Below are 14,424 nucleotides of genomic sequence, written 5' to 3'. Positions count from 1 at the left end.
GCCCTGACTGGGAATCAAACCTGGGACCCTTTGGTTCGCAGCCCGAGCTCAATCCACTGAGCTATACCAGCCAGGGCTAAGATCTTTGAGACCTAAGTTAGGAAACATTGTACTTAATGTCACACTAGTTCCTGGAGATAAATCAAAAAGACTATTGATTGGTAAAATATTCATTAGCTCACTTTGATGGACTTACTGCCCATCTATAGTATATAGCAGAGGTGATAGCAATATCATTCAAGGGAGGCATTAGGCTCTTTGTGTAGTAGATTACAGTAGACACCAGAATGAATCAGATTTGTTCCCTGCACTTAAAGAATGTTGCCTATTGAGGGAAACCTGCAGCCATTATAATATAAGGTAACCACTGGGATGGAGACATACGGTATCATGGGCACATGATGTAATAGCATCTCAGAATGCTTGGATGAGACAGGATAGCATTTTACAGAAGCAATCAGCATTTTAGCTGAGCTAAATAAGTAAATAAGAGAAGGGAAATGGCGAGAGATGTATGAATAGGTGAGCAAAGCTCCCTGATATACTATATCCACAGACCATGTCTGAGACCTGGGTTGTCCTACCTGTCTGTTCTTCCACTGCAGTATGAGGAGGGCATTCAATTTGTACCAGTGGCCTAAGTGGAGAAATGGTTTTCTTTCTGCCCAAGGCTCGATTTCACCAATATTCCAGTGTGGGATTGAACGAGTATTTGGCTCTTTCTCAACAGTTTCAACTCCAGAGGAGTCTCGAGATGGAAAGAAAGATAAAGAAGGGGACCGGGCCTCAGAGGAAGGCAAGCAGAAAGGCAAGGGCAGCAAACCTTTAATGCCCACCTCCACTATTCTTCGTCTTCTGGCAGAGTTGGTGAGGTCCTATGTTGGTATTGCTACCCTGATTGCCAACTACAGCTACACTGTGGGCCAGTCTGAGCTGATCAAAGAGGTAATATTTTCAACTTCTGCTTAAAGATTTTATCTGTCATCACTTGACAGCTACTATGTGTTCAATGCTTTGCTGGGAACCCGTGCATGTTAACCCAATGATGAGAGAGGCAGAGGCCTCTTAAGACACGTTAAAGAGCAAGGCCTTTTTCCCATAATGTAGAGCCATCAGGCTTACTGCAGGGAATGCAGTTTGTTGATTGGTTTTGTAGAAAGTTGCTTGGCCTGCAGAGTAGAGACTCAAAAGGGCAAGATTGGAATCAGATGTGTTAGGAATCTGACCTAGTAACCTAATACAGGATCTTGGTGGAGTTTGGAGGGAATGGGGGTTAATTAAAGAGATGTTTTAAACATAGAAATGGATAAGAATTGAATTTAGGAGATGAAAGTGAAATCAAGGACTCAGATGTTTTATATTTTTTATTACTTTTATAAGAGGAAACTGTTTGAAGAGAAAATAAAGAATTTGAGAGCTGTGAGTCACCTAAGTAAAGGTGTCTATGAGACAGTAGATTAAACTAAATACATAAAAAGATTGGTGTTGATCCAGATATACTCACACCTGTGCAAAGACACCAGATGTAACAATATTAGTAATACAAGTCATAATTTATAAGTCCTGACATAGAATTATCTTCAGGTTAGATTTTTCAAGTGACAGAGCACTTTTAAAAACTACCTCATGTTCCCATATATGTAAGAGTGGTGCCCAAGGATGTTTCTTCATAAAGGGAACTTTGTTTCAGGGGTCACAATAATTTTATGATTAGTAAGCAGTAAAGGGCCTGAGGGTGGAGCAGGAGCAATAATGTTGCAAAGAATCTGTGAAAGTAGCTATCATTTTTAAGTCATTTTACTTTAATTCAAGTTTTTAAAGCATATAATAATATGCTACCCCTAAGTGATTTATCGGTTATTCTTTCTTGGATGACCACCACCCAAATTAAATAAAACATTACAAATCCTACAAGCTACCTGCTCAAACCTTCTTGCATCTCCCCCTCCACTTTGAGCATCCATAAGTTCACCATTGTCTTCAGTTCTGTTGTCTTAGATGGGTTTTGCATTTTATATGAATGGAATCTTAATATGTACTCATTTGTGTCTGGCTTCTTTTGCTTAACATGTTTGCAAGATTATTTTGTGTGTGTGTAGTTTTGGTTTGTTTTCAGTGCTGTATAGAATTTCTGTTGGATGGTATATGCCTAGGATTTGAATTGCTACTCTGTTGAGCTTTAGCAAATGATGCCAAAAATTTTCCAGAGTGATTGTGTCCATTTATATTATCACTAGCACAGCATATGGAAGTTCAGAGTGTTTCACCTCCTTGCCACCACTCAGTATTTTTCATATTTTTAAAGGTTTTATTTATTTATTATTAGAGGGGAAGGGAGGGAGAAAGAGAGGGAGAAAAATACCAATGTGTGGGTGCCTCTCGCATGCCCCCTACTGGGGACCTTGCCTGCAACCCAGGCATGCACTCTGGCGGGGAATCGAACTGGCGACCCTTTGGTTTGCAGCCCATGCTTGATCCACTGAGCTACGCCAGCCAGAGCTGAATGTGGCTTCTTTAAATCCTTGGAGCCCTGGCTGGCATAGCTCAGCGGATTGAGTTCGGGCTGCAAACCAAAGCATCGCAGGTTTGATTCCCAGTCAGGGCACATGCCTGGGTTGCAGGCCACAGTCCCCAGCAACTGCACATTGATGGGTTTTCTCTCTCTCTCTCTCTCTCTCTCTCTCTCTCTCTCTCTCTCTCTCTTTCTCCCTCCCTTCCCTCTCTAAAAATAAAATTTTAAAAATGAATGAATTAATTAATTAAAATAAATAAAATCTTTTTTAAAAATGTGAGGCTGAAACCCAGATTTGAGTATTTATTTTTTAAAAATTAAAAATAAAAAAAATCCTTGGTTATCAGACTTCCATACAGCTTGATTTTTTTTTTTTTTTGACAGTTCTGGGTAATATTTGTTTTGTAGTCTAGATGTAATCTTTTATGTAGTTGTAGAAGGAGGCGAAATGTATTTACCTACACCTCCATCTTGACTGGAAGTCTAAATGTTATTTTCTGGTTTGACCGGTTTGTGTGGTGGCTTCGACATCTCACTTCCTGGTGCTGCTGATACTATAGGCCATGCGTGAAAAACCAACCGAATGCCCCACCAGCCATCACTCCTAGTGCCCCAAAGTTTCTTTTTGTCTGGTTCGCAATGGTGTGCCTTCAAGGACCTGCATTCACCTTTGGCTCAGACCAGTGGACGCCTCATATTTTTTATTTGAGTCATTCCAGTGGGTTTGTAGTGATACTGCATTATTGTTAAAATTTCCCTATCTTTATTGCCCATTTGGATGTGAAGGATTGCAGTCTCTTATTCTTGTTTTCTATTGAGTTCTTTATACGTTCTAGTTATAAGTTCTTTGTAGAGTATATATAGTAAATACACATTAGGCATTTATTTCAAAGTTTTTCTCACTTAATGTGAGTCGTAGTTATAATTTATAGAGGCGTTACTTGTGGAATAAAACAAATGCAAACTTAATAAGTATCTGCTGGGTACGTGTCAAGTGACCCATGGGTACTGGGTATTCATAAATGCATTACAAATACTCTTGATAATCCTCATCTCAGCACTGAAAGGTTGTTGGTGTTGCTTCCCTTAATAGAGAAAAGACAAGGCTCAGAGAAATCAATAACTTGCCCAAGGCCATACTTCAGAGTAGCAGGACTGGAATTGAAACCTAGGTCCGTGGTTCCAAATCCTTTTTACTTGGTCATATTGCTTTCCCAAATTATAAAGGTTCCCCCCCCCCAATTTTTAGAGAGAGAGGAAGGGAGGGAGAGAGGGCGGCAGAGAAACATCAACGTGTGGTTGCCTCTCACACACCCCATACAGGGGACTGGCCTGCAACCCAGGCACGTGCCCTGACTGGGAATCAAACTGGTGACCCTTTGGTTCGCAAGCCAGTACTCAATCCACTAAGCCACAGTAGCCAGGGCTACAAAGGGGTTTTTTTCCCCCAATTTTAAAGTGTACAGTTTAGTGGCATTTAGTACATTCAGTTGTGCAGCCATCATCTCTGTCTAGTTCCAAAATCATCAGTGCATTTTGATCCAAAATCTGCTTGAATGACAACAAAACTAAGTTTTCTTTAAAAAAAAGATTTTATTTATTTTTAGAGAGGGTAAGAGAGAGAGAAAGAGGGGAGGGAAACATCAGTGCATGGTTGCTCTCCATGCACCCCCACTGGGGACATGGCCCCCAGCCCAGGCATGCACCCCCACTGGGAATCGAACTGGCAACCCCTTACTTTGCAGTCCAGTGCTCAATCCATTGAGCCACACCAGCCAGGGCCTAAGTTTTCTTTTAAGATAAGGAATTATCGGGGCACAAATCTTTGTTAAAGGGAAAAAAATAACTTAATTTTCTTATCTGTTGGGCTTCTTGCTATTTTAAGTAACCCTGCATTAAATGTTTTTGCATATCCTTATCTATGACTGTGCTGCTTTTCACTCAACCCCCACCACTTTCTAGCCCAGGGGTCCCGAACACATTGTAGATAGATGTCTGTAATATTACAATTTAATTGAATACTGAGGGTGTAGCACTCAATTAGCAATCAAGACTTGACTCCTTACCATTGACTAATTCTTTGTGCAAGCCACATTTCCTTGGACCTCATATTCCTCATCTCTCAGATGGGGGAAATATTGAACTGTCTTAACTCTTTCATGATTTGCTGTGAACAGTTCTATTTAAATATCATACATAAAAATGTTTTAAGAAAAGCCAAGTAATATCTAAAAGAAGATAAGTAGAATGTTTAGTAGGAAATGAATGAGATTTGGAAGCATAAAATCTGTATTTGCTACCTTCTTAGCTTTTACCTTTAAGCCTTGGTTTTCTCATCTATAAAGTGGACCTGGTGATCACTGACTAGGTGACTTGAAGAATCATCTGTGTGTGTGCTCCTTGATGTGCAAACAATATGGCATGATTGTACTTATAAGTAAATGTCATGATTAATGGCTTTTTAGGACTGCAGTGTGCTAGCTTTTGTCCTGGACCACCTCCTCCCACATACCCAGAACGCAGAAGACAAGGACACGCCTGCCCTGGCCCGCCTTTTCCTCGCAAGCCTGGCTGCTGCCGGGAGTGGCACAGATGCCCAGGTAGCCCTTGTGAATGAAGTAAAAGCAGCCCTGGGACGGGCACTGGCTATGGCTGAGAGTACAGAGAAACATGCCAGGTAAAACTCAGGCCTGACCTAGTGCTGGTAACCAGTACTATCCCCTTACTTCATTATAGGCCCATGATATTTGCATTTGAACAAGAGTTTTTGGTTATACTGACACTACATTCTCCCGTCCTCTCAAACTGATTACATTTGGAGGGGATGGGCAAATGCCTTGGAGAAAACAAAGGATTGTGTTCATTCTTCAAGCAAGAGGTTAATTATTCAATCTTATTTTTGAATTATGTTTAAAGGAAGTAAAAAATACTACTACCCAAAGAGTGAGTTATCACCTGATTATTTACTTTTAGAAGGAAACAGTGTACTTATCTGAGGCAGGTTAGTGAAATGTGGCTTTAAGAACAGGTTGTATTCACATGACAGAGGTGTCAAACTTCTCTCCCAGGCTTCAGGCAGTGATGTGTATCATCAGTACTATCATGGAGTCCTGCCCCTCCACCTCCAGCTTCTACAGCAGTGCCACAGCCAAGACCCAGCACAACGGCATGAACAATATCATTCGACTCTTCCTGAAGAAGGGACTGGTTAATGACCTGGCCAGAGTGCCTCACAGCCTGGACCTGTCCAGGTAAACTCATTCCCAAGCCCCTGCCCCAGGCTTTCACCCTCTCTTTAATCATGCTGCTTATTTCTCCATTTGCCTAATATTTCATGTTTTCTTGTCAGATGAGTAATGAGCAGCCAGTGTGATAAGGAAAAGTTTGGGTGTAGGTAGGAACCTGAGTTCTTAGTGTTGTGACTTTTTTAAAATATATATTTTTTTAAGATTTTATTTCTTTTTAGAGGAATGGAGGGAGAAAAAGGGAGAAAAACATCACTGTGTAGATGCCTCTCCTGCGTCCCTTACTGGGGACCTGGACCCCAACCTGGGAATTGAACTGGTAACCCTTCATTCGGTTCACAGGCCAATGCTCAATCCACTGAGCCACACCAGTCAGGGAGTATTGTGACTTTTAAGAAAGGCACTTTCTTTTCTTTAGGTCTTAGTTTTCTCATTTGCTGCAAACTCAAAAGTTGAACTATATTTCTAATTATTTTCCAAGCTTCCCTCCTTTAATTAAAAATAACCTTTTATTACAAGATTCTTTGTGTATCATAGCATAGAAATGAGCAAAAATAGATACCATATTACACCCAGATACCACTGTTATTGTATTGGGTTGGCCAAAAAGTCCATATGTTCTTTTTCGTAAAACAAAAGACATATTTTTTCATTCTCACCAATAACTGGATTATTTGGATATTTTTAGTATGTCAGCTATCTCCCATGTGGTATAATGTTCATTTTCTCAATTAATGTCTCAATTTGATCATTATCAATTTCAACTCACCTACCTAACCGTTGGAGCATCAAGAAGTCTCCACCAAACTTCACAAACCACTTTTGACAAGGTCAATCAGTCACAGCACCTTCTTCATACACTGTACAAATCGTTTTCTGTGTTTCAGTTGTATTTTTACCTTTCTTGAAATAATAAAGCATAATATGCCAAAAATGTTGCTTGTTTTCTTCCATCTTCAACATTGAAATGGCTATTAAGTTTTTTTAATGCACACTGATATGACTGACAGCTGTTACAATATAATTAACAAAATTGTTTCAAATAAAGTTAAAGACAATTAAGTGCTATTAGAGCCCTGTTATGAAAAAATCTCATGAACCTTTTGGCCAACCCCTTATATCTTTCAGTGGTTTTCTTCACATATGTAAATGAAACAGTATGTATGCTATTGTGTGACCTGGGGCGGGTTTGTTTTTTGTTTTGTTTTTCTTTTGTTTTGTTTTATTTGGCTTTTTTAGGTTTGTTTTTAGTTACTAGTCTCTACCTTTCTGTGTAAATCAAGTTGCACCCTATCTGATGCCCAGATCTATATTTTAAAGTATTTGCACAAACCAGAATCCAGTTATTGACCTTGCATTACATCAGATTGTGTTCTGTGCATCTCTGTTCTAACAAAGATCCTTAATTTAATTTTTTAAAATCTTCATTTTATTGCTGTTTTTCATGACACTAACTTGTTGAAGTGACCAGGCCTACTATCCTGCAGGGTGCCTCACCTTCTGGATTTGGTCCATGTGGTACCGTGCAAATGGACCAAATGTTGTTCACTCTGTATTTTCTGTAAACTCCTTGTTAGAACTGGAGGCTTAATGGAGCCATTTAAACATTATCGGGTAGCATATATCATAGATGATGTCTATCTCATATTGTATAATGGGAAAGACCTATCTCTTTGCTACCGTTATTAATCATGATAAGATTGACCACTGGCATAGAGTAATAATCAGCACTATATGGTCATTATTTCACCCCCTCTTACCAGAAAGTAATCTGTGTTAATTATTTTGGCACTGTACAAATGTCTAGTTCCCTGTCAACCGTATACCGAATTAATGGTCTTAACACCCATTGATAATCTTTGTGTGCATCAGTTAATTTATTTGGGAGTTATCAATGTTAACATTCTAATTTCTGTCATCCCTTCTGCATTATTAATGAGCATTTTTCCGTGAGTTAGCCCCAGTTCAAGAAGGAAAGTCTATAGTTACCCTAAAATACAGTTCTTGCTGAAAAGGCAGAATAAAAACTCAGTTTTTTCCCTTAAGTCACCAATTTGCAGAGTAAAATTTCAAAAATAGGTTAAATCACCACCTCGGATGTGAGTTTCCTCTGGCTTCCTATTTTTAAGTAGCATTGTGGACTTGTGAATTTTCATTGATTCTCAAAATCAATTATTAAATTGTTTTGATCACTACAGTTATCCTTTTTCATGCTCTTTGGCCCATGGGGCCTCTTCAAGCTGACTTCTTTGTCCTTTTGACACAACCTCATCAATTTTTAAAAAAACATTTAAAAGTTTTGCACTCATAGTATAATGAGCACCATATGTCTCACCTAGACTAACCAATGGTTAGCATTCTGTCCTATTTGCTTTAGTGCCCCCTTCCCTTCCCCCTTCAGGAGGTGAATGGGAGTTGAATCATTTGAAACTTGTTACAAATAACATGATGCTTAACCTCTGAATACTTTAGCATGTTCTCCTAAGAGCAAACATTCCCTTACATGGCTAGAAGTACCATCATCACATCTAAGAAATTTACCATTAATATGATAGTACTCTATCATATCCAGATATCCCCAATTATTCCAAGAGTGTCTTTATATCCTGGAGGAGAGGGTTTTGATCAGTGAGCATCACCCATTACATTTGGTTGCCATAGGTCTGTTGTCATTTTGGATTTTTTTATGGTACTTGACTATTTTGAAAAATCCAAAAAGCCAGACATCTTACAATAATTTCCCATAGTGTTTCTTATGGTTAGATAGATTCAGGTTAAACTTTTTTTGGCAAGAGTAGTATGTAGTAGTAGTACATGTTTGTCCTTCTCAGTGTATCACATCAGGAGACGTGTAAATGCCAACCTGTCCTATTATTGGTGATGCTAAGTTTGATCACATAGTTAAGGGTTAGATTTCCTCCTTTGTGTCAGTATGTTATCTATGAGTAGTACTTTGAGCTCGTGAATATCCTGTGCCCTGAAGATTTTTTAAAGATTTTATTTATATTTTTAGAGAGAGGGGAAGAGAGGGAGAAAGAGAGAAACATCCATGTGTGAGAAAAACATTGATCGGCTGCCTCTGACACGCCCCTAAATGGAGACCTAGCCCACAACCCAGGCATTGAACCAGCAACCCTTTGGTTCGTAGTCCAGCACTCAGCCCACTGGTCACTCCAGGGCCTGAAGGTTTTTAACTCAGTAGTTTAAACATTCATTGATGATCCTTACCTGGATCGTTTACATTGCAGGTTGCAAAGTGATGATTTTCTGATTCTCTCATTCCTTTGTATTAGCTGGCATTCTTATAGGTTCCTTTTATATTTAATGTGTTATAATTACCATCATTTTTCTTTTTGATGCTGAAATTATCTCAAATTTGGCCTATGGAAATGGGCCAAAGTTAAAAAACTTCTAGCACAACAGTATGTCCCAGGCTCACCTTGTACCTTCCATACCCCATTTTTGGGATCATTTGTACTCTGATGAGCTCTGTTGCCTTTTAGTGTGGATTTCTGTGTTCAGTTGATTTCTCTGTCTTCCTTTATCTCAGCCCCAACATGGCCAACACAGTCAATGCTGCGCTGAAGCCTTTGGAAACACTTTCCCGGATTGTGAACCAGCCCAGTAGCCTGTTTGGAAGTAAGAGTGCTTCTAACAAGAGCAAGGCTGAGCAGGATGCCCAAGGGGCCTCTCAGGACTCCAATAGCAACCAGCAGGACCCAGGTATGGAACCAGAGCCAATGGACAGGAGCACTGGCTGGGTGGGCATAGTTTACGGGCATGGCATCACAGCTGTTCTGGCTTGGTATTGTTTCCCTGGGAACTTGCTGGCCTTCCAGAGATCTGTCGTAGTGGTGTGGGAATCTACCCCACGCAGAATTGCTTAAAATTGCAGCCTTATTTGGCAATCCTCACACGTAGCCTTGTCTTTTCCTTTGTCGCCCATTCGTTTATTCTCTGAGAACTTGTAAACTTGCCCATGGAAGGAACCTTATTGTCTTCATGCTTGCCTCATGGTGCCCTGCACGTAGGCACCCTTTGATTATTTTGCTGGTTGGTTGTTTCAGGCGAGCCTGGGGAAGCAGAAGTGCAGGAGGAGGATCATGATGTCACTCAGACAGAGGTGGCAGATGGGGATATCATGGATGGGGAGGCTGAAACCGACTCAGTGGTGATTGCTGGGCAGCCTGAGGTGCTCAGTTCACAAGAGATGCAGGTAGGGAGGCAGATCACCCAGCATACCCCTTTTGCGGCACTGAACTAGACCCCCAAAGTGATGTAGGTGGGTGAGTACTTGAGATCCTTGCCACAATGTTGTCTGCTTTGTAGAGGAACACAGATGATATGCTTAGTAGATGCTCAGTAAATGTATTTGTATTGTATTAAATGATGGGTGGGGGTAGGATCAGGATGCTATGTACTATGATATGGAATCAATCCCAACAAGAAAACTTAGGTACAGGTGAAATGTTGATGTAGAAAGGTAGCTTTTGAGCCTTTGGGCCCAGGGTCTTTGATTTACTTGGCTCTGGTATTAATGGAAGCTCCTAAACAGTACTGCTATGCGTGTAGCACTGGTTCTCACTGTGGTATTCAAACAGCAGTCTTGTAACAACCCTAAAGAAAGCATTGCAATTTCTGGAGCTAGCAGCAGTGGTAAGAAATGGGGCCTACAGTCCTAAGCTGCTAGCTCTGGGGAGATCTGCATGTATTCCTGGGCAGTATGAAGACTAACCTGGTCTCAGATAACTGGCATGGACCCATTTAAAGGACAGTGTCAGTGTGTATTGCAACACACGATAGTTTCTGTGCTCTTAATACCACACAGTGTGTGGTATATATATATAACACCCTCTGTCACACATGCTAGAAATACATGCTCCCATGCTGGCTTTTTTTAGGGTTTCAGTGCTAGCGCAATAATATAGACTTGTGTGCATCTATATATGTTCTATTTCTCTCCAGGTTGAGAATGAGCTGGAGGACCTGATAGATGAGTTGCTTGAGAGGGATGGCGGATCTGGGAACAGTACAATTATAGGTGAGAGCCCCAGAACTGAGTATAGCCTCTTCCTTTGCCTCAGTCTCTCTTGGGAGGACCCTTTTTCTCATCATCTGCTTGCTCAGCTCTGCCTAAGGGCTCATAGCCAGCCTAGATTGCTGCTTGTCTTGATATTGACTGTCTTACAGATGAGAAATTCACAATCCATCTACAGACCTGTGGTGGGTCTGAAGTGTTGCCTGTGTGGGGGTGGGGGTGGCCAACAGTGTAGATGATACATCAGGCACATTAAAAGTGTTTATTATTCATGGAGGCTTAGAGAAGGTTGTAGTGCTGTAGGGTGAGAAAGTGCTTTCCTTTCAGTTCTTTAGCAAAATTCGGGGGCTTTCTGCCTCTGAGTCTCAGTAGTGTAAAAAGAGTGGCCACTCCCTTAGGGCGGCCCTTTTTACAACTGAGAGGGAAAACGGCAACGGTAACCTATTGTCACCTGGCTCCAAGGGTGTATGTGTTACTTGTTTTTATTTTATTGATGAAGCAAATCAAAGGATTGATGGAAGTAGACAAGTATTCTTAAATTTGACAAGGCTTTTTCACACCCATTATTCTCTGTGGTTTCACAATTAGTGGAATTGGTAGGGCAGATATGACCATCCCATTTTACAGATGAGGAAACTGAGACTCAGACAGGTAAAATGACTGGCCAAGCTCAAGTAGCTAGTCAACAGCAGGTCTTCTCCCTCATCCAACAAAATAAAAGGCTATCTGCTGGGTGTATGTAGCTACTTTAGGCACACCCAATCTGGAAAGGGAAGTCCTCTGTTGTTCAGTGAAGGCTCTGCTCTGTAACCTTCAGTGAGCAGAAGTGGAGAGGATGAATCACAAGAGGACGTGCTGATGGATGAAGCTCCTTCCAACCTCAGCCAAGCTTCCACCTTGCAGGCCAACCGAGAAGGTGAGAGTGCCGAGGCCAAAAAGGCCTCCCTTCTTGCCCTGCACGTCTGACAGATACTACACTAGGGTTTTCCTGGAGGCAGCTGCCCAAATGTGCAGAATAAGGAAGCATCTGTCTGCATGCGCTGACATACACCATCCACTTTATCCTCAGCCAGTTTTTCAAATAACATGTTACTACTGCTTGCCCAAAAATTTTGTTACTTCCTACTTGGTTCGCTTTCTTCTCACCCACCTGCTACCATCGCTCCAGATTCCCTCTTACCAACAGGATGCAGTCAGTAGCAAAGTAGGGCTGGAAAGGCAAGGGGGCACCAGCAGACTTGGCCAAGTCCTAGACCATGGCTCCTCAAACCTCCACATTCAGCCATCCCGCTCAGCGTGTTGATGCACTGATTGGCAGTTTCAGGAAATTGGGGCTGGCTCACTAAATCTGTATATGACCCCAGACCTGGTTCTTCCTCTCCTAGAGTCAGATACCATATCGCCTTCCCACTCAATCTGCCGGCCTATACAGTAGCCTGTTTTCTAGCTACTCAGTATAGTGCTCCAATGTGCTCCCTTTGTTTTAGATTCCATGAATATCCTGGACCCTGAGGATGAGGAGGAGCACACTCAGGAAGAGGACAGCAGTGGCAGTAACGAGGATGAGGATGATAGTCAGGATGAAGAGGAGGAGGAGGAGGAAGATGAGGAAGATGATCAGGTGAGGGGGGACTGTGTTTGGGGTTGGTTCAGACAACCTCTTCCATGGGAACACAGAGCTGGAGAAAGCCAACAGTCTGGGTTGCTAGCCTTAGCACCTCCTTCCCTCATGTGCAAATGTGGCCATGACACCAGACTTCAGAAAATCCTTACCCCCAGCAATTCTCCATATCCTATTTTCCCCTTAAGGAGGATGATGAAGGTGAAGAGGGAGATGAAGACGATGACGACGATGGCTCTGAAATGGAATTGGATGAGGATTACCCTGATATGAACGCTTCTCCCTTGGTCCGATTTGAGCGCTTTGACCGGGAGGACGATCTCATCATTGAGTTTGACAACATGTTCTCCAGTGCTAGTAAGATACAGGGGCTCAGCTGGGTTTTATCTCTTGATCCTTATACCCTTCTCTAGGGTAAGCCAAGCAGTGAATGAAACAGCAGCTATCAATCTGATACAGACAGCACTTCTTTTCCTATGCTGACTTCCTGGGGCAAGGGATATCCGAACCCATCTCTCTCAATAAATGTATACTTAGAAGAAAGAATTGAGAGGCTGCTCTTGTTGTCTCCACTTCAGTAAACAGGCAGCCATTTTAAAGCCTGGACAGCTTGATGATTTGCTTGAATTTTTTAAAAAATGAGATACCAAGGCTGACTGCATCAGGCACCCGTGTGCACGCTACAGTAACGGGGCAATCAATAATCCTTATGTCTGTAACACTGGATCTTGAGAGTTTGGATGGACCCTTTTGAGCTTGGCATTGGGGAGTACATTTGAGCACATTCACCCTGTTCATCAAGGATGCGTCTTTCAGAGGAGAGAGTGAATCTTCCTTCCTCCTCCTTCAGCGTCACAAGTTCCCTTTTAGCATCGAGTTCTTAAAATCAGCCTGTCTTGAGAAGGCAGATCTTGACCCTAAATCAAAAGCATGATATAGCAGAAAACACTGAACTGTTCTGGTGGGTTGTCTTGGCCAACTAGTCTCTTACCTCTTTGAGCCTCAGTTTGTCACCTGTAAATGAAAAGTTTGAAGAGAAAAAAAAAATGGGTTGGATTACATAATTATCAAGATACCTTTGATTCTGTGATTTTCTTTGCGATTTCCATCAGTCTTCCTTATGTTGAGCCTGTGTCAATTCAACAAATTGAACAAATATTTGAGGAGTGCCTGTTGTATTGTACGTACTGAGAAAACTATAGTAAAAACAGAAAACAGCCCTTTTCCCTCACTGGAGCTTTTATGGTCTTTAGGAATTACAAATAAACAGGACTACATTGTAGTATGGTGAGAAAATAGAGTAAAGAGTTAGTAAGCCAATCTGTAGAATCAGAGGAAGTGGCATCTAAGCCAAGAACAAAAGAGCAGGTGAAAAAGGGGAGAGGAGCCTTCAAGGTGAAGGGAGCAGCATGTTTCTGAGGGGCCTAGAGGCATCACTGTGGCTATAGTGTGGAGAATGGATTGGGAGCAGGTACTATGTAGGAGGCTGTTGCAGTATCTAGGTGAGAAATGATAGCATGACCTATGGTAGTGTCAGTGAATGTAAATGAGGTGTGGGAATGAGGGAGAAAGGACAAAGCTCAGGTTTCCGTGTGAGGAAGTAAGGCCCAGGAGACATGGTTCTGCTTGAACAACCATGGGAGAAATTTCTTTTTGTCACTGACCCCTTTGCATATTGTCCTTGCAGCAGACATCCCCCCATCCCCAGGAAATATCCCTACCACCCACCCACTGATGGTACGCCATGCAGACCACAGTTCCCTGACACTGGGGAGTGGTTCCTCTACAACGCGTCTTACCCAGGGCATCGGGCGCAGTCAGAGGACCCTAAGGCAACTGACAGCCAATACAGGCCACACCATTCACGTTCACTACCCTGGGAATCGCCAGCCCAACCCTCCTCTCATACTGCAGAGGTGAGTTACAAAGGTTGTTGGGTTCACTGGGCTTTAGTATTGTCTCCACCTGGGGGAAGCAGTTCGTCGCTTAATGTTCTCATCACACACAC

At 41.9% G+C, this 14,424-nt stretch overlaps 1 protein-coding gene across 16 annotated transcripts in view; it reads left to right on the top strand.

Annotated features, from left to right (window-relative positions):
• The window catches only part of HUWE1 (HECT, UBA and WWE domain containing E3 ubiquitin protein ligase 1), a 158,728-nt gene that overhangs the window by 117,928 nt on the left and 26,376 nt on the right, over positions 1 to 14,424 (top strand). For 14 of the 16 annotated variants that reach the window (XR_004901029.1, XM_036016756.1, XM_036016762.1 and 11 more), the window contains 10 exons: positions 731 to 945; positions 4,978 to 5,189; positions 5,581 to 5,763; positions 9,308 to 9,480; positions 9,825 to 9,973; positions 10,723 to 10,798; positions 11,613 to 11,711; positions 12,283 to 12,416; positions 12,605 to 12,773; positions 14,104 to 14,332. Coding sequence is in view for 15 of the 16 variants with exons in the window: in XM_036016756.1 (XP_035872649.1) it covers positions 731 to 945; positions 4,978 to 5,189; positions 5,581 to 5,763; positions 9,308 to 9,480; positions 9,825 to 9,973; positions 10,723 to 10,798; positions 11,613 to 11,711; positions 12,283 to 12,416; positions 12,605 to 12,773; positions 14,104 to 14,332 (1,639 nt within the window). In the remaining variant the exon portion in view is untranslated. The remainder of the gene's footprint in view (positions 1 to 730; positions 946 to 4,977; positions 5,190 to 5,580; positions 5,764 to 9,307; positions 9,481 to 9,824; positions 9,974 to 10,722; positions 10,799 to 11,612; positions 11,712 to 12,282; positions 12,417 to 12,604; positions 12,774 to 14,103; positions 14,333 to 14,424) is intronic. The other 2 variants (XM_036016764.1, XM_036016765.1) reach the window with 2 other exon arrangements.

This window comes from Phyllostomus discolor, chromosome X (genome assembly GCF_004126475.2).
Source record: "Phyllostomus discolor isolate MPI-MPIP mPhyDis1 chromosome X, mPhyDis1.pri.v3, whole genome shotgun sequence".
Classification (NCBI taxonomy): Eukaryota; Metazoa; Chordata; class Mammalia; order Chiroptera; family Phyllostomidae; genus Phyllostomus; species Phyllostomus discolor.
The sequence above is the reverse complement of the archived record's forward strand: the minus strand, read 5'-3'. Positions and strand labels throughout refer to the sequence as shown.